Raw genomic sequence first — 15,023 nt, 5'->3', positions numbered from 1 at the left:
CTTAAAAATATACTTTAATACTTTTCTCTATGTGTATCACATAGAGAAGAAAATTCTTTAACAAATAAATTAACCATATAATAACCAACAAAAATTCAGTTCCTTATGTTCTACTCAATGCACTATGCAAAAACTATATAACTCACATACAAACAATAGGCACAATAAATTACCTCTTTTCAGCTTTGACAGACTCAGCTTGCCTGAAGCCCTCCTTGCTCACAGAACTATTGTACACTAAAGTTTTCAAGGCAGGCCATTACAGAAGCATCATATTCCAACCCACGGTTTTTTTGTTTTGGAATAATACCTGATTGCAAATTCCCTTGGAATAACTTTAGTTCATGAACTAGACTAGAAACTTCAATTCATGGCATAGACTTTAGTCCATTGTATGATGAAAATCATTTGTCAACTGGTCAAGATCAAGTCACCAATAATCATTACAAGAGCATGTGCCATCACAAAAATGGTGGAAGTGAGTAACATCACGAATGACTATTTCTCGATGTGTTATGCCTGACAACAGCTTCATAAATTCATGGCAATCTCCACAAATGCGTAGATTTTTGAAGATTCTTATAGTATTGTTAGTATTGTCATTTAAGAGTGCAAAAGCTAGAGCCAGCCTTTCACTATGATGTAGGAGGTTTGCTCTTTTTTCATGGTCTGTTACATTATGAAGTGAATAATCCTTGTTTGGAATATAGCCTGCTGAATTAAGTTGTAAATACAGCTCATCCAATTTTTTGTGGATATCAGTTAATCTTGGATGTGAAGCATCCTGAGACAAAAAGACATGGATTTGAGCATTGACCTCAACCCAGCTACAACCAGGTTCCTTTTTAATGCCCTGGTCAGACATAAATGCTCTCAACTTTGCAACATCATTCCACATCCCTTTGGCAGCATATATATTGGACAGCAGTATGTAACTTGACTCCACTTTAGGTTCAAATTCAAATAGAAATTTTGCGGCTTTCTCTGCCAATTCAATGTTTCCATGAATCGTACAAGCACCAAGAACAGTTTCCCAGATTAATGCATTTGGAGTAAGCTCCATATGTTCAATGAAGTTTTTCACCTCATCAAATTTGCCTGCTCGACCAAGGACATCAACCATACAAGCATAGTGCTCAATGGAAGGAATGATTCCATAAGTGTTGTTTATTGACTCAAAATATCTTCTCCCTTCATCAACTAAGCCCATGTGGCTACATGCAGAAAGAACACCAATAAAAGTAATCGCATCTGGCAAAATACCTTCATTCAACATCCTTCTGAAAGCTTGTAGAGCCTTTTTGCCCTGTACGTGTTGCGAGTATGAACATATCATTGTGTTCCATAAAACAGTATCACAAGAATCCATGCCCTCAAACAGAATTTCAGCATCAGCAACGCATCCACATTTACCATACATATCAGCTAATGCACTGGCCACAAACAAATCACTAAATTGCCCAGATTTAACTGCTAAGCAATGCAACTGTCTTCCATTACTAAGGCTTGCTATACGTGAAGTGCCATTCACACAACTTGCAAGAGTGAATTCATTTGGCTTGACACCTTCCATTAACATCTTACTTAAACATTCAAAGGCTTTTTCTCCCTGATCACTCTGTGCATAGCCTGCAGTCATCACTGTCCATGTAAACACATCTTTTTGAGTCAACCTATTGAAAATAACTTCCACATCATTTAGGCACCCACATTTAGAATACATGTCAATAAGAGAAGTCCCAACATAACAATCACAGCTCAAGTTTTCTTTTACTACATGAGCATGTATTTGCTTCCCAAGACTAACATTTGACAAACTGGAACAAGCCCTTAGAATGCTGATAAATGTGTACATATTTGGCTTGAAACCTTCAATAAGCATCTGTCTGAAGATTTCAGGCCCTTCATGAGATGTTTCATTGTCATGGAATCCAGATAAAAGTCTATTCCAAGAAATCACATCCCTTGAATCTATAGAAACAAAAACCTTGTAACCATCATTAAATGATCCAAAATTCATGTACATTGAGATAAGCGTGTTGTTAACCACATCCTCAGAGTCAAACCCAAACTTGTAAACACAAGCATGTATGCTTTTGCAAAAAAGTAAATCACCTAAATCAGCTGCAGCACTAATAACACATGCAAGAGTGAATTGATTAGGCCTCACATCTGAATGCCTCATCAATTGAAACAGCTGAAATGCTTCTTTTTTATGTCCCTGTTGATCAAGGCCATTAATCATCGTACTCCATGCAACAACATCAGGACTTCTTATTCTCTTAAATACCTTCATAGAATCCTCAGGCAATCTAACCTTGGAATACATATCTACTAGACTAGAGCTTATATAATTATCAAGTTCACTTCCAATCTTGATTGCCACCGAATGAAGAACTTGGCCAACTCTCAAGTTACCCACATTAGCACAACTCTTTAAAACAGTACTTAATGTATAATTGCTAAATCTAAATTCTGACTCAGACAAACTACAAAATAATCTTAAGACCTCTTGCCATTCACCTTCTTGTGCATACCCATTAAGCAAGGCATTCCAAGATACTAAATTCTGCTCAGACATATGAAGAAATACTGTTTTTGCCTCCTCCATCTGATGGCATTTAGCATAGAGATCAATAAGCGCAGAACCAATATAAACATCAGAAAAGGTGTCAGATTTTACTACCTCAGCATGCAACTGCTTCCCAAACTCTAAATTCAAGCACAAAGAACAACCCTTCAAAACTGTCGCCAATGTAAATCCATTAGGCTTCACACCTTCTCTCTTCATCTCACAAAACAATCTAACACTCTCACCACCATTCCCTTCAGGTAGAAATCCTGATATTAGTGATGTCCATGATACAACATCCCTCTCAGGCATTTGATCAAACACTTTGCATGCAGAACTTAGATCCCCAGATTTTGCATAAAAATTAATCAAGGAAACATACAAATGCATATCCGGGTTAATTAAATTTCTAACTAGCTCCCCATGAAGCACTTTTCCTTCTTTCAAATTTTTCGTTTGCGTATAATCTCGGAACATTTCAGAATACCGTTTAAGATCCCTCTTCCTACTTTTCCCAACTTTAGTAATACCTTGAAATCCAGAGGAGGCATGAAATTTTGAACTATTTGGCACGGTTTCTCTTTTAACAGTTGGGAGAATAGCAGAAGAGCAAGAATAAAAGCGAATGGAGGGAAAATGAATGGACCGCCGTGGTGAGCTAAACATCTGTGCAGAGCTAAACATCTGCCAGAATTTCCTTTGAGTAGGAGCAAAGTTAAAATGAATTCAAAAATATTCAAATACAACGTTCAAGGTTGACCTCACATTTATAGTTAGCAAGTTACTAGGCTGACCAAATTCAATAGGTTACCTCACATTTTTACCTCTTTTTCTTTTAAATAAACTTCTATCACTGTAAGAAAAGTGGATAGAATGTACAGAAATTAACCTTTCCAAAGGGTGAAACAAGCTGCTGCAGAGCTGCAATTCTGTCACCGAGTCTCTCTTGCCCTGCAAATTCATATTACTCCCATTAACCTCTTCTTTCAATTTGTTTTCAGTTCAAGACTCCAACACAGCACAAATTAACTACCAAGTACCAACATTCTTGTTTTTTAATTACGGCAAAAAATATAATATTGTTTTAGAAGGAGGGCATGTCAAGACTAGCTTAATGTCGAGAGTCTCGTGAATTCCTTGACTACTTGCGACCAAATCTCTGAGGTAAGAAAATAAATTACCTGGTGGTGGCTGGTGGTTCACTGCCTCACTGCTAGAATGTCGTACTGCCGGAGGTTCGACGATGGGCCTGCGGGCTGCGACTCTGCGAGTGGTGCGACGATGGGAGTGATTATCGGAGACCGAAGAGCTGCGTCGCTGGGACTCGTCGCTGGCTCGCTTCTCAGAGTGCTCGACTGCTAGTTGGCGACGTTTGGGGACAGTGGTCAGTGGGGAGAAGAGACGAAGACTCGAAGAGTGATTAGGGATTAAAGTAATGTACTAACTACTAATGTAATGTTTTATTTTTTGAAAAAATAGGCGGCCCGTCAGCCTGCCCCCCTAGCCCCAATAGTTATGCCGGCAACCGAATGTACCATGCGCATGGTGCATATGATGCAAAACGACGTCGTTTTGATTAAAAATGTGAGTCTCATTTAAAAAAATTCAGGTTTGATTTTTGGCAATAGCATTATTGTGGATATATAGTTATGAATTTCTGGATATATAGTTATAAATTTGTGGATATTTAGGGTGTGTTTGGTTCGCACATAGGAATCGGAATCGGAATGGGTATCAAATACTTGGTAATGGTAATGGGTTTTGGTGAAAGTATTTAACATGTTTGGTAGTAAGGTGGAATGGGAATGGTTATTAATAGTAGTGCTGGATAATGAATAAGGGAATGAAACGCTTATTGTATTTGGGTATGAGTTTTTCAATTGATGGGGTATTCGAAACCCATAGTAGTGTTCTAAAAACCTAGCAACCAAACAACACCAATCACTTTCATACTCATTCATATGGGCAAAACCCACCAACCAAACACACCCTTAGTTCATTCATTGTAGATATTTACTTCATTCATTCACTGTGGATATATAGTTATGAATTTATGGATATATAGTTATGAACTTATGGATATTTAGTTCATTCATTGTGGATTTTTACTTCATTCATTCATTCATTGTGGATTTTTACTCCATTCATATTCATTGTGAATTTTTACTTCATTCATTCACTATGGATATATAATTATGAATTTGTGGATGCACATGATATTATAAAACTAGTAACCTTGTTGTATGAAACAACATACATAACACATACATACCACATTACTCAACATACATAACACATACATACCAGCACAACATATGATATAGCAATGGGAATACCAGTAGCCATTGAAGCAGCACAATGGAACAGTGTTTGGAAGTTAAAGGTTCCAAACCGCATTCGAACATTCCTATTGCTTGTTAGTCATGATAAGTTGATGACCAACCAGAATAGGGTCAAAAATAGATTCCTTAATTAAAATATAAAAAATATTATTTAATAACTTAGCAATTTACTCCAAATTGCTAAAAATTAAAACAATACATATACATTTGGGTTAATCTTTTCCAAACCCCCTAATAATAATTTAAAAAAAAACTAAAATAAAAAGTTATTAAACTAAGGCTTCTTAAATAAGAGCATTTTGGCTCCTTAATACTTGCCTACATTGATGGGCAAGCAATTATGTTTGTAAGAGGAGCATTGCCCCTCTTATATAAAGGACCTCAAGAGCTCATATTTCCAAACATTTTTGATGTGAGATCAAAATGGTTCCATATCATTTACAAAGGGGAGCCACGGGCTCCCCCATTTTTTTTTCTTTTTTTTTTTTAAATATTAATTTTATTTTGTATATAGGTTTGTTTTGATTATTATTATTATTATTGTAATTCTATTTTATTATTACATAATAATAATAATAATAATAATAATAATAATAATAATAATATAAATTTTCTTTTAGACAATTTTTTACTATGCAGCTAAACATTAAAAAGAAAAATATTTAAAAAAAAAAAAAAAAGAAATTAAACTAAGGCTTCTTAAATAAGAGCATTTTGGCTTCTCAATACTTGCCCATTTTGATGGGCAAGCAATTATATTTGGAAGAGGAAGAGGGCCTCTTTCCAAACATTTTCAATGTGCGATCAAACATCATTTACAAAAGGGAGCCAATGTCTTTTTTTCTTTTTAATTTTAATTTTATTTTGTATATAATTTTGTTTTGATTATTATTATATTTTTTGAAAGGTGATTATTATTATTATATTATTATTATATTATTATATTATTATTATTGTAATTTTATTTTATTATTACAATATTACATAATAATAATAATAATAATAATAATAATAATAATAATAATATACATTTTCTTTTAAAAAAAAAATTTGTTGTGTAGCCAAACATTAAAAAGAAAAACGTTTTCTAAAAAAAAATAAAATAAGAAGCAATTAAGCTAAGACTTCTCCCTTAAAAAAAATAAAAATAAAAAAAAATAAAAAAAAAAAAAAAAAAAAAAAAAAAGCTAAAACATTTTAAATAAGAGACTTTTGGCTTCTCAATACTTGCCCATATTGATGTGCAAACAATTATGTTTGGAATATATAGAGGAGCTCAAGAGCTCCTCTTTCCAATCATTTTTGCTTACAAATGAGAGTCAGTGGTTCATCTTTGTCTTCTTTTTTTTCTTTTTTTTTTTAATTTTATTTTGTATATAGTTTTGTTTTGATTATTATTATATTATTAATTATTAATTATTAATATTATTATTTTAATTGTAATTTTATTTTATTATTACTTTATTACATAATAATAATAATAATAATAATAATAATAATAATAATAATAATAATAATAATAATAATATAAATTTTCTTTTAGACAATTTTATGCTGAAAAGAAAAATGTTTTCTGAAAAGTAATTCATTTTCCAGAAATCATTTTCCTACTTTCCAAACGAACTTTAATATCTATACAATTAATTTGTTAAATGTCATAATAATTATTAGATAATCGCATTGTATGATTATTGACAAATTCGCCAAAATTTTAACAAATTTGGCATTTTAACATTTTTCTTTAATCGAAACACCAAAAATATTATTTAATAACTCAACAGTTTACTCCAAACTGCTAAAAACTAAAACAACACATACATTTGGGTTAATAAGAAGTCATTAAGCTAATGCTTCTTAAATAAGAACATTTTGGCTTCTGAATACTTTGCCCAAATTGGTGCCACTCTGTTGTGTTTGTTGCCTTCCCTGATATAGCTCTTTTTTACATGATGGTCTCTACTGCGCACACCTATAAATAAAATCAAGCACACAATTTAGTGATCTAAGAATTACATGGTGGACTCTGCTGCGCACACGCATAACTACAGTCAAGCACACTCTCTAGTGTTTTATATATTACATGATGGACTCTGCTTGCACATTGATCTTCACCTGTTGACCATTAAAAAATTATTAAAATGTGTTGCATATTTTATGATGTGCATGACCGTTCTAATATTATTAATCTCAATAAGGTTTACTAGTAGTTGCATGGTGTGTGTATCACCCAGTTGCGTCGTTCATTCACTGCCCAAAGGTGGACGTGTGGTAATTCACTCAAACTGGGGTCTGGAATGCGTGCACCGGCCCCTTTACCTGTGTGCGTGGACTGCATAATCGCAACTTTTCCATCCCATAGTAACATGTTCTTAATCTAGTACTAGGGTCTGGAATGTGTGCACCGTACCCTATAACTGTGTGCGGGACTGCATAATCGCATCCTTTACATCCCGTAACATGTTCATAATCTGGTCCTCATAATTAGGGTTTCCAACTGCTCTAACACGCATACATCTTCACCAATTCGTTATTATCCAATTCAAATATTTAATACTGAATCATACGCATGATGCACAATTCAATAATTGATTACACACTGTGTCCTTAAACTATCATAATCAATTTGGTTTGCTTACCTGTGAGTGAAGGCGACATATACTCCAAACTTGCATCCATGAGTTCTCGCTTCGTTGATATGCCAGAAACAATGTCGTTCGTGGAGGGTGTTTGCCGCAGACTGGATTGTCGTTGGTGGGAGGCGACATATGTTATTTTGTTTAATCCTACCATAATTAGTCTTCTTTAATTTTGGTTTAAACTAATTATCCTAAGAGAAAATTACATTTTTGGTCCTGTGACTATAGGGGCGTTGTTAATTTTAATCCATAACTTTCAAAACTAACAATTTAGTACCATAACTATGCAATTTTTAACAGATTTGGTCTACCCAACCAATTTGTCGGCAAAATATAAATAAAAAGACCAATTTACCCTCAAATTTTTTTAAAAATAATTGAAAAATTAAATTATGTAATTTTCCGGTGGTCATGCTATTTCCAGTGGGCACTGCCCAACTGAGTCCGGCATTTCCTCACCATCACACACCATGCCAGGATACCAGCTAGCTGCCTCCACCATCGCCACCTCTGGTCTTCGCTCTCTCTCCCTCGTCGACGGCAGCACGGTGAGGCTACACATTCTGCGATGCCCTCGCTCCGTTTCCTTGACCAGCCTCCGGCTCCGACTCCCGGATATGGGGGAATTGGAACATCCATGTCATTGTTGTGGCTAGCCTTGGGTTCCACTACGTGCTGGAATTCCTTGCACCGTTGAGAAAAAAGGAGAAATAAAGGGTCCACCCACCTGACAATCTGGTGTGCCTATTTACTTGTCGACTACTTTGCCACCTTTGGCATAGCCCTCATCAATAGCAACTCCGACGACAAAGACGCCGCCGGCACCAAATCGTCCCTCCTGGAGGCTTTCTGGGCACCCTTCCTCTTGCTCCACTTGGGCGGCCCCCACGCCATCACCTCCTTCGACATAGAAGAGAACAACTTATGGCCCCGCCAACTCCTCACCCTCGTTGTTAAGTCTTTTTCCGTTCTCCTTGTTTTCTACCGCTACAAAATCTACAGCCACCACTGCTTAACCATCTCCGCCGGGATCGTCTTCTTTGTCAGAATTGTCAAGTACGCTGAACGAACCCACTCCCTTTACCTGGCATTTGTGTCCCATATGAGGAGGTCAATGCTGAAAAATAATTCCAGGACGCCTGCGGATAATTCTGCGATGACTTACTTCGCACTGCCCCCAGATAATCATGATTTTTCACCGTTGTCACTGAGGGATTTTCGTGGTCCAGGGTTAGGATTTGATAGAAATTTCCCGGTTGGTCCAGAAGAGCAGGGGTGGACTAGTTACAAGGCCTGGGCATAAAAATTCAATGAAAAGGAGTTTTGGGATGATGAAACAGAAGCAAAAAATGATTATATTGATAGGAAAAGGCGGTTAAACAGAAGCGGATCGGTGATCACCCCATCGAAAACTGTACATAAATTAATTTTTAGTTATTATTTTAAAAAATTTGAGGGTAAATTTGTCATTTCATGTATATTTCACTGGCAATTTGGCTGGATGGACCAAATCTGTTAAAAATTGTATAGTTAGGGTACTAAATTGTTAATTTTTAAAGTTGTGGATTGAAATTAACAACACCCCAATAGTCACAGGACCAAAAGTGTAATTTGAAATTGTTAACTACCCTTTTTTATCATTAAATAGGATCCTGAAATATTTTTATTCCCTTTAATCTAAATCATCAATCTACTCAAATCTTATGACTCATATTTGTCCATATGTTTATATTTTAAGGGTGTTTGCATGTGAATGCAACCATATATAGCAAAGAAAAATTGATTAAGGAGAGCTGAAATAACGCTACAAATCTTTAAACACTACAAGAAAAATCGCGAATCGCGACGGAAACTTTTCCGTTCCAATATAGCAACGGAAATTGCGACGGAATACTTTCCGTTGTAAATTAAAGAAGGAAATTAATTCCGTCGCGATTTTTGGCGCAAAGGAAAAATAAAATCCGCGAAATCTTTGCGGCTTAATATTCACGACAAAATTTGTGACGGGTGTAAGTTACGTCATTTATTTAGCGATGAAAAAGGCGACAAATTTACTTTCCGTCGCGAAGCAAAGAATTTTTTTTGTAAATTAATAAATATTGCGACGGAATAACGACGAAATTTATTCCGTCGCAATTGTGTTTTTAATTTTTACTTCAAAACGGCAGTGTTTTGTTTTTTTCTTAATAATTATGAACATTAAGGCAATCTCTTTTATTTAGGGTTTGCTTCTTTCTATATTTCTTCAAATGAATTTGTCTCCAGCCTCCAGTGAGCCGCAGCCACCACAACCTCCGCAGCCGCCGCCATAGCCTCCACCTTTGTAGCTTCTTCCTCGCAGCCACCACCTCCATAGCCATAAGCTATGTAGCTGCCTCCATAGCAGATTAGCAGCCATGACCTCAACCTCAAGACCGCCATAGCTATCGGACGACAGCTCAAACTCCGATCCACAGCCTCTCCCTCGTATCCTCGCTGTCGTAGCCACCGTCTCCACCATCGCGCCTCCCCCTCAAATCCTCACCGCCGTAGCCACCGTCGCCACGCCCAGGCTCCAACTATTGTACGTCTGTACTTCTTCTCTCTTTTGCAGATAACATCTTGTAAATTTGACTGTTATATTTTTCTTCATTAATTTGTATTTGGTTATCCAATAAGTTAGCCACCACCTCCGTAGCTAACTACTCTGGTTCCTCTTTCTTTTCTTTAATTTGTGTTGCAATATGTTCTATTTACTGGTAATTAGCAATCTCTCAATTTCAAATCATTATGTGAGTGTGTACTGCTAATTACAGTGCTTAGTGCGTAATGACTAATTATACTAATTGTAATGCTTAATTAATGATGCTCATTCGGTGATGTTGTTTTTCTGAAGAGATTGTTTCTAGACTTCATCATTTTGAAAAGGTTAAAAATTAAAGTATTACTCTCTACTGTTGTTTAATTTTTACTATTTGATTTTAGCTTTATTTTAAATTAATTAATTTATTAATAATTATGATTGATGCTAGCTAGTATGCCACTTTGACATTGTGATGCTGAAAAGGATGTTGCTAAGGAAGCTGTAAAGCTTTTTGTTATTTAGACTTGAATTGATTAGGCTAAAGTGTCATTCCGCACCATGAACCATTAGCGATTCTTCATGCCGTATCTTGAACTTTCATAAGTGCTATTTCGATCCACAAACTAAAAAAAAAATTTCACCTAAAATGTTTTGCAGGTTTCCCGGTTGCTTGATGACATGGCACCGGTAATGTGTTGATGTGGACTATTTATTAAAGTCAATTCTTCTTTTTTAAGACCTAGAAACCTCTGCAGCTGTAAACTTGAGCTCGAAAAATCTCACCGGCGGACGATGCATGTTTGAATCGTCGAGAAGCTTCAGAGAATGGGGAGAGAGGTGGCTTGACAAAATCCGCCGTCGGCCCTGTCGTAAATGGTGGAGCAACTCATCGTTGTCAATCCTTACAATTCAGACATCCTCCTTGATCTCGAGAACTACGTCAATGAACAGGTTTCTTCGCAGACTTACAATTTGGATGCAAATCTTTGCCTGAGAGGATGAGTACACAAATTGTTGCTCGCATTTGGTCAAGGCTATGATGGCCATGCCAGCGCCAGATTTCAGCCTTTGTCTTTTCTTAATCCCAGAACTAGTGCAAATGGAAGAACATTTAAGACTTTGTAAGAGTCGTCATATAGTAGAATATGTGTAGTCAGGCTTTGAACATGCAATTCAAATGTATGTGATTCATGTTTTTTCATGCAATTCAAATGTATGCGACGACGACGGCAAGGTCTTCGTGAATTGCATCATGAAATCCAATGCAAACTGAAGCTCAAAATTACAAAAACCAAACCTACCCAAATGCTACAAAACTTAATTACAATATTACCATAACTATGAACTCTGGGAGAGATATTTCCATGGGAGCAGGAAAGTTAATCCAAACAGTGCTCTTGATCTTGGACACATCCCTGATTCCATCTACATCCTTCGACAACCCATGCAAAGGCTGGAACGCCGGAGATTCGAACAACGACGGAGACGGGGTCGCGTCGTAGAGGCTTGCCGATCACCAAACTGAGGATGGTGATCACGATTCTGATGTCGTGAGAGGGGTTCGTCGTCGTCCTAAGCATTGTCGCTAGAGTCCACAAATTCCGGATCACTTCGATCAACAATCCGAGCAGCGTAGGTTGATCTAGACGCATCTCTGACCCCCTCTATAGCCTCCGATCATCCATGCATGGACTCAGACGCCAGAAAAACTTCGCGACTTGCGACTTCGCAGATGGTTGCCAATCGCCAAACTGATGGTGGCAATCACGTCGCTGGGAGTGGGAGACAGGTCTGGAGGGTCGCGAAGGATCATCGTTGGCCTGAGCCTCTTGATCGCATATGAAGATCGGCCAAAATCGCGGAAGAATATGAGTGTGTTGATAAAAAAAAAAAAAATCCATGTCAGCAAAAAAAAAAAAAAAAAAAAATTCATGCCACCAAATTATGACCTGCAACCTATAGGTAACCTGCAAAAAGTTCTAGGCGACAATTTTTTTTTTTAGTTTGTGGATCGAAATAGCACTTATGAAAGTTCAGGATGCGACATGAAGAATCGCTTATGGTTCATGGTGCGGAATGACACTTTAGCCAATTGATTATTATTAGTTACTAAATGTGGATTGATGATGTATTATTATTTGAACTTAATGTGTATTGATAATATTTTAAAATTATGTTATTTTTTTTGAATTAATTGTTTTAGTATGTCATTATAATTTTATATTAATATTTTAAAAGCTCATATTACTATTTAAAAATAATAATTAGAAATACATTTTTTAAAAAATAATTAAAAAATGCAATGCAATCGCGATAGAATATAAGCTTTGCGACAGAATATTTGTTGCACAAAATGCGATGGAATCGCGACAGAAAATAATTCTGTTGCCAAAATGCGACGGAAAACAATATGGCAACGAAAAATTTGTTTTCAAAATGGTGACGGAAAAGTTTTCGTTGCAAATTTGTGACGTCTTATTCCGTCGCCATATTTTGCGATGGAATTATTCCGTCGCGTATAAAAATACGACACGCCGATAGGCGACGCAACGGATTCCGTCGCAAAACGTGATTCGCGACGGAATTTTGCTATTTCGCGACGGAATTTAAATTCCGTTGCGATTCGCGATTTTTCTTGTAGTGAAAAACATGAAAATAAATGAAATGGAAAGTAATAAATATAGTGCTTAAGGACAAAAAGACTCATGCTTCATCTAAAATCAGTATAACATGGGATCCAAGTGGTAATCAATCTGAATCGTCAAAAAATTAAAATCAACGATCAGGGAGTGTGCTCACGGGCTCGGCTGACTAGGGGGTGTGCACCGGATTCAAAATCTATATATATATATATATATATATATATATATATATATATATATATATATATATATATATATATATATATATATATATATATATATATATATATATATATATATATATTTAATAGTTTGGGCTAGAGTATTGGGTTAGGTAGTTCTGGACTCATAATAACCATTTGGGCATAATGAAATACATATATATTTTGGGCTTAGATAATTGATAGACTTTAAGGATTAAAATCATTTTGGACTCAAGAATGGTTTATTGGGTACAATAAAATATACCTATATATATATATATATATATATATATATATATATATATATATATATATATATATATATATATATTGGGCATGAATATTAAGGTAGCAAAATAATAAATTATAGAAATAGGTTAACCAAAGCCCTTCACAAAACAATTAGATTTAAAAACATTTTACTAAAATATTTAGTAATTGAAAGATAATCTCATTTTGAAAATATTTATATTTAAAATAATAGTGGCTGAAAATACTGAGTTTTAGAATAATCCTCTAAAGTAGCTTTATGTTATCTTCAACTTTTTGAAGAGTGTTAATAAAATTTGAATTTTTTTTTTAATACCAATTTAAGAATGTCAAATTCTTGAGTGTAATTAATTACACAACTCATAAAAAATTGTAAATATATTATTGCGCGCTTATGTTCTTAAGAATCAACTTTTCCTTTATAATTAACCTCGTAAAGTTTTTTTTTTTAAAAAAAAATAATAATAAAAGGGAAAAAAAAAAAAAAAAAAAAAAAAAAAAAACCTTATTCTTGTGAGTGGCTTTGCGTTGCATGTGTGATGGAAAAGTAGTGTCTTTATCAAAAAGAGGCATTGGGATCAGTCTCTGCACTGAAGCAGGGTTGTAGTGGTAGATGTGTTACGTTGAACAAAGAGCAAAGACAATTGAAGTTGTAATGGAATAGACCCTTGAATTGGAAATTAATTATTGGAACGCTTTATTATTGGCCAAATTTTCCTTTTCCTACGCATTTTAACACTATTGACCGGTTGCTTTTCTAGAGGCAGCTGAAAATGTTGAATGCATGTTTTTGTGCTTATTCAACACGTACGTGGCACTTATAATGGGCAATCATTAATAAAGAAAATTGTTGGTGAATTCATGTACCTCTTTGTATGTAAAATTATTCTTTCGTCTCCGTCTAGTTTAATTAATGAATTTAATTAAACTTATTTACAATTTAATTTTTATATTTTTTTAAACTTTTATACTAATATATACGGAGTAAAATTTATATATTTAAAAATTGTATTTTTTTTTTAAATTGCATTTGTTTAAATCAACGAAAATTGAAGAGTAACCACAGACACATACTAAATGTTCATCACATCAAACCGTCTAGACCATGGTATCTCCAACTAGTCCTCACGCAAAATACGACATACTCTGTCATTTCGATCATGTCGTTTCAGCTTCTCAACTACAAACTCTGACCACGGCAAATCATCTAGACGTATCTCCAACCATTCCATGTCATTTAAGCTTCTCAACTGCCTTATTGCCCGATCAACTAGCGAGGAAGACTGCCACTTAATTTTGTTCTCAGTACATATACTTAATGGTCATTTCTCAATCTTCAGTCAATTACTTCTTGTAACTCTCAACAACACAACGAGGACCCATTGCCATCCTTAGCCCCCGAATCCAGTCAACAGTTTTCTTGGAGTCATTAAAATGACACAAATTTCAATGTAGTGTAATGATACATCTCTTACATTAGAGGCATTGAGATTACCTCGTAAGGAATGTTGTGAGCACCCCTTGCTATCGTTGGGCAACAATTTCGTCGTTTTTCCTCTCCACATTACGAAGCACCTCAGTGCCTCACATACCAAGAGGCCCTAATTATAGGACTCCTCGTTCGCATCCGTCACATCGGGTCGACCTAATTTTAAATGACAAAGTGTTGATTATATTAATTTTTCTATACATTAGTTTTATTATACAAAATTGAGTTTTGAACTTCCGACCTCGAGAGTGCTCAACCACTCACGCCAATCAAGCTGATTAAAAAAATGTTAATTTAACCTATAAA

The 15,023-nt window shown here is 35.3% G+C and overlaps 1 protein-coding gene across 1 annotated transcript; it reads right to left on the bottom strand.

Moving 5' to 3' along the window:
- Positions 1–427: 427 nt before the first annotated feature.
- LOC109157723 (pentatricopeptide repeat-containing protein At3g24000, mitochondrial-like) lies at positions 428–3,936 on the bottom strand. Its single transcript, XM_019305563.1, has 2 exons — positions 3,754–3,936; positions 428–3,523 (listed from the first exon to the last, which is right to left on the bottom strand). Exon 2 carries the CDS (start codon positions 3,254–3,256, stop codon positions 431–433), a length of 2,826 nt encoding a protein of 941 aa, XP_019161108.1. The 5' UTR covers positions 3,257–3,523; positions 3,754–3,936; the 3' UTR covers positions 428–430.
- Between the last annotated feature and the right edge of the window lie 11,087 nt (positions 3,937–15,023).

This window comes from Ipomoea nil, unplaced genomic scaffold (assembly GCF_001879475.1).
Source record: "Ipomoea nil cultivar Tokyo-kokei standard unplaced genomic scaffold, Asagao_1.1 scaffold2792, whole genome shotgun sequence".
Lineage (NCBI taxonomy): Eukaryota > Viridiplantae > Streptophyta > Magnoliopsida > Solanales > Convolvulaceae > Ipomoea > Ipomoea nil.
This window is presented reverse-complemented; position numbering and strand designations above follow the sequence as displayed.